Source organism: Lipotes vexillifer, unplaced genomic scaffold (genome assembly GCF_000442215.2).
Source record: "Lipotes vexillifer unplaced genomic scaffold, Lipotes_vexillifer_v1.1 scaffold751, whole genome shotgun sequence".
NCBI lineage: Eukaryota > Metazoa > Chordata > Mammalia > Artiodactyla > Lipotidae > Lipotes > Lipotes vexillifer.
The window spans coordinates 2,168,262-2,173,411 of record NW_006799727.1 but is presented as its reverse complement, the minus strand read 5'-3'; the positions used below and the strand labels follow the sequence as shown (position 1 = coordinate 2,173,411).

The 5,150-nt window shown below is 44.0% G+C and overlaps 1 protein-coding gene across 3 annotated transcripts in view; it reads right to left on the bottom strand.

Annotated features, from left to right (window-relative positions):
- FOXN3 (forkhead box N3) overlaps window positions 1-5,150 on the bottom strand; it is a 403,658-nt gene that overhangs the window by 18,116 nt on the left and 380,392 nt on the right. For all 3 annotated transcript variants that reach the window (XM_007471896.1, XM_007471895.1, XM_007471897.1), the window contains one exon: window positions 1,991-2,096. In XM_007471896.1, coding sequence (XP_007471958.1) covers window positions 1,991-2,096 — 106 coding nt within the window. The remainder of the gene's footprint in view (window positions 1-1,990; window positions 2,097-5,150) is intronic.

Here is a 5,150-nt window from a genome sequence, read left to right as displayed (position 1 = left end):
CTGCTGAAGCCCAGCACGGTCTCAGGCCTCCCTTCGCTCTGCCTGGCTCTTCCCTTCTCTGAGGGAATGGCTGGAGCCACGTGGAGAGCTTCGTTCGCTTTCAAAGGCACTGAAAAGATGCTGAAGACGACAAACTGAAAGTCTGTACCTAGCATCTGCTCAGGAAAGTAGATTGTTACTCGCCGTAAGAACAGTCTACGGTCTCAAAGTCTTCTCAACCAAAAAGGTAAACTAGGAGGTCAGGCAGAAACAATTTTAAGAAAGAATGGAAAACAGAATGTCTCTCTCATAATGTGAGGCCAAGGCATGGATATTTTGGCTTCATGGAAGAGGCTTACCATTTATGAATTCAATTACTGATCTCAGGATATCTAAGAAAAATATGGGATAAGTACAAGAAAAAGAACCTTCCTATACACTTTTGGAAAGTATTACCATGTCTGGTTAATAGAAATGATAAGTGGTTTTTATCATTCTATGACTATTCTAATTCCTACCAACTTTCCTCCTTAGCAGGTTCCAAATGCCAGCGCCTGCCCTGAAGATTAAGGACTTCCATCCTGGCAAAAGTAGTTGGTTTGCTGGGAGGATTAAAAGACACAAGTGAGTGGAGAATCTCCACATGGCTGATTCACATCAGGGAGCTCGACCCTACGTGTCCCTCAGGGCCCAGTTAACAGACTTCCTGGGATGGTTTCCTTTGGGACATGAAACACTATGAAAGCAAAATTGCCATTAGATGTGAACTTGATCCAAAAGTGCAGGAAAGAAGCTAGAAGGTTATGCTGTGAAGGGATGTAGCTCAGCATGGCAGGCCTTTTCTAAACAAGTAGCTGTGCAACATGCAATGAGACATCAGCCAAGTGAGTGAGACCCAGCCGCTGTCCTCAGCAAGCAAACCACAGAGGAAAGAGGGACACACACACATAGGGTCACTCATCAAAGGGTCACAACCAAAGCATGGGCTTATGGGTTCCAAGAAAAGAGAAATTAATCTGATGTTGGCTCAGAGGCCTGTGCAGAAAAGCTTTGTGAAGGAATCATTTTTGTGATGGGCCATGAAGGATATGCTGCCTTGTATATGGAGTTCGAGGGAAATCGACAGAGAGGAAACTGTATGAATCAGGTGGGCAAACACTGGATGTATGTGGAGAACAAATTTGGCTCAAGGAGATGGGAGGACCAGGGGGACATCAGGGTGATGTGGGGGGAGCCAAGGAGGATGCTTTTGCAGACAGCTGGAGAGGCACATTTTAGGAAATCAGTCTGGCGATGGTTGATGGATGGGCGAGGGCGGGCAGAGAAGCAGCAAGGAATAGGAGGAAGGCATTCAAACTGGTGCGTGTGAGGCTTCCAAGCTAGCGACAGACCCTACTCTGGGGCTGGCAGAGGAGGTGAGAAGGATGGAGGAAAGAAATTTCCCAAGGAAGAGTTCATGTAGTTTGGCAACTGACTGGATTCTCAGAAGCAGGGGACTGATGCCACCTGGTATTTATACATCACTTACCAAAGCACTTTTCACACATGATTTTTTGCATGTGAGTTTCATTGCAACCCTTCCCAGGACTAGAGGATTTCATGGATGAGGGAACTGAGGCCCAGAGAGGTCAGACATCCACCCAAAGTCAAAGGACTGGGAAGTGACAGGGCTAAGTCTAGAGGTCAACCAGCTGGCCTAGAATCTAATGACTAACTTGCCCACCATTTCCTTCTGTTCACCTTACCCCACCTTTTTAGAATAAAGCAATTTAGTTTCAGCTGTCTTCATTTAATCTGCAAAGAGACCAGGATAATTTGATGGCCCCAGAAGGAGAAGTTGGCACTTGGATTGGGGTCCCTGGGAGCTACTTTAACTTTTTCGAACACCCAAACTATTTCTGTCTTTACTACTTAGAGGCTGGTCTTCTCCATCCCCTCGAGTAGCCCCGTGGGACACACAATGTCCTTCCCACTCCTCAGGTGGGCTTTGCCCAGCAAGCTTCTCCCTTACCTCACGGCTGCTGTCATTCCAATGGGAGTGATTGGCAACGGCCGGACTCCGGGAAACAGGCCTCGGCTCAGAACCCGCGTTCCGTTTTGTATCACTCCTGGAGGAACTGAAAGAGCAAAAAGGGAAAAGACACCACACATGAATCCAACTGTGAAGATTTCTGTTCTGAGTCAGAAATTTTGGATACACCAGAGAACGAGAGAGAGAGAGACAGAGAGAGAGAGAGAGAGAGAGAGAAGGGAGAAAGAGATGGTCATAGGTACATAGAGCAAGCAGAGACAGAGAAACACACACACACACACACACACACACACACACACACACACACACACACACACACAGAGAGAGAGAGAGAGAAGGGAGAAAGAGATGGGCATAAGTACATAGAGCAAGCAGAGACAGAGAAACACACACACACACACACACACACACACACACACACACACACACACACACACACAGGGAGATAGATACAGAAAAAAATATCATGAGAGTGAGACAGAAAGAGAGAAAGATACCACACCTCAAGAAAGAGATCTAGTCGGCCAAGTCAGACCAATAGCTTATTATTGATGCCTTGGTGGGGGGAAAAAAAAAGATGAGTTTTAAAAAGTGGGCTTCAAATATTATTTTCTTGCATTTATTATACATAATCTTTTATCTCTAGTCAGACCCTAAAAAGATCTTAAGAACCTGACACCACCTGACAGCAGATGACCAAACAAAAGCATTTCCTCATGCTTCGCTGTTCATGGTCAGAATTGGGAACATCTTTCTAAACTTCCATAATCCAACAAGGGAAAAAGACAGCCAAAAGAACAGCAGAGCTGATTTTACAAACTACTCAGCACCTCAGCGCTCACAACATCATCTCATCATCTCATAATCCTCACAACCATCTCTGTTGGGAGTGAAGGGTTGTCAATGGCGTGGATCTGGCTTCTGCCTCAGAATCACACAGCCCACTCTGGAGGGCCGCCTTCCTCCTTCCCAGAAGCTTCCTCTAAGCAAATCTCCTGAGAGCTCTCTCCTCATCCCATGGTCTCCTAAACACACTCATCCCTGGATTAATCCTAAGCCAACCTTTCACGCCAGTGACCGTCAGATACTGCCCATGCTGCAATATAAACTCACGGTGGCCTCACATGAATCTGAGGATTTGCAGAAGAGGGGAACCACAGGAAATCCCTGATAGTTGATCTTTTTTGACCTCCCAAACAGCAGTTTCTTCTGGTTCAAGCTAATATTCTTACTGCACCATCAACACTCCTCCATGTGTATGTATATGGGGCCAGGCATGCATCCTGTGTGAGCACACTGACACAGGGCTTGTACACCTGGGTTTTAATCTTAGTTCTTCTGGTAGGACTCCACGCGAGCTCACGGAACCTCTGTGTCCCTCTTTGAACGGTGTTCTCTAAGACCCCTTCCACTGCCAGCATCCTGAAGGGTCCCCAGAGCTCTGGCTGTGTTTGTTCATGCAGCCTCTGGCACAGTCCCATCCGGGGGCACGGTGGACAAATTGTGCTTTCTCAAACAAACACCTTACCAAAAAGACTCTAGAAAATCATACCTTCAAAAATAAAAACCACTCTGGATATTAAGTTTTTCAAGCTGATATTATTTGTGTAGAATAACTACTTTTCCCAAAATACACAGCATATACTTTTTACTCCTATCATTTTCAGGTCTCTAAAAGCACATTTACTTAAATATTCTGAACCTTTAGTCAGGTCTTTCAGGTAGGATGAATGTCCACTCTGGAATATGGGATTAAGTTATAGACCGATTCCTTGGGCATTCTGTAGCTCCTGCTAATATTTTTTTTGCCATTTCTCATCCAGGTTTGTGTAAGGCCCTAGTTACTAGGTTTTATAAAAGGTGGGATGGGAGACAAAATTGAAACCAGTGCCTGAAGTCAGTACTACTAGTGCAGTCGGGGTTCCAGAATCCCCTGTCTCTTCCCATATTTAATTATGAAGGTAGGTTGAACTAGATCAGGAATTCCTACCCATCCCATACTATCAGCCTGATTTCAGATATTAGATCATCTGAGGCAGGGGACTCACCAGCTATCTTAAAAGCATGAAACCTGTTATGATGTGATACTGCAGCTAATTATCATAGTTTGCCCAGTTGATGAGTTTTCTAGAACTCTAGAAGAGTGTCTAGAATTTACAGTTACCTGAATTATTCCTATAAAGCTACCAGACAGTGTGGTATTGGTGTAAGTGCAGAAAATATAGATCAATGGAACAAAATAGAGTCCAGAAATAGACTCGTGTGTGTGGTCAACTGATTTTTTGACAAAAAATATGCAGACAACACAATGGGGGAAAAGAGAGAACAATCAGAGATCCATTTGGAAAAAAAAAAGAACCTCGGTCCTAACCTCATACCATTAGGAAAATTAATTAGGAATGGATCACAGACCTAAACGTAAGCACTAAAACTACGCAACTTCTAGAAGAAAATACCAATGGCTTCTGTGGACAGACGTATGTAAAAACCAGCAGAACTAATGCGGTTTGTAGACAGATGCTTCAGGTTGCTTGAAAAGAGAGGTGTTTTTGGTTTGTCTCTGTTTTGGGGATGGTGGGAAAGGGTTGTTCAATTATTTTGCTGTATGTATTTTGTATTTTGCTCCTCAAAATGGTCAGATGACCACAGGTTCAGTTTAATTCTGATAATACTATTTAATATACCAGTCACTAGGGATCTCATCCAGAACAGCAAGCAAATCTCATAGAATGGTACCCACCCAAAAAACTTAAATATTTAAACTTTATACCATGGTTGTAATTCTTGCCAGTAAAAATTATTACAGTCCCATATACAGATTGTATCAATTAATGGATTAAATGACCAACTACCTGACAATGTATGAGACGAAGGGGACACAGGGTCCCCACAGTTAAGTGGGACAGATAGAAAACTGAAGAGGCAATGAAAATATACTATGGCGACTGCTAGGGCAGGGGGCCTATAGGCATGAGAGATGGAGACACCTAACCCAAAAAAAAGCTATCTGGGAAGGCTTCCTGTAGGAAGTGCCGCCGAAGTTGGGATTCAAAGGCACAAACCAGGACTAGAAGTGATAAAAATCACAATGTGCACACGAACTAAAAAGTAATTTTGATAAAGCACATAATTCTAGCAG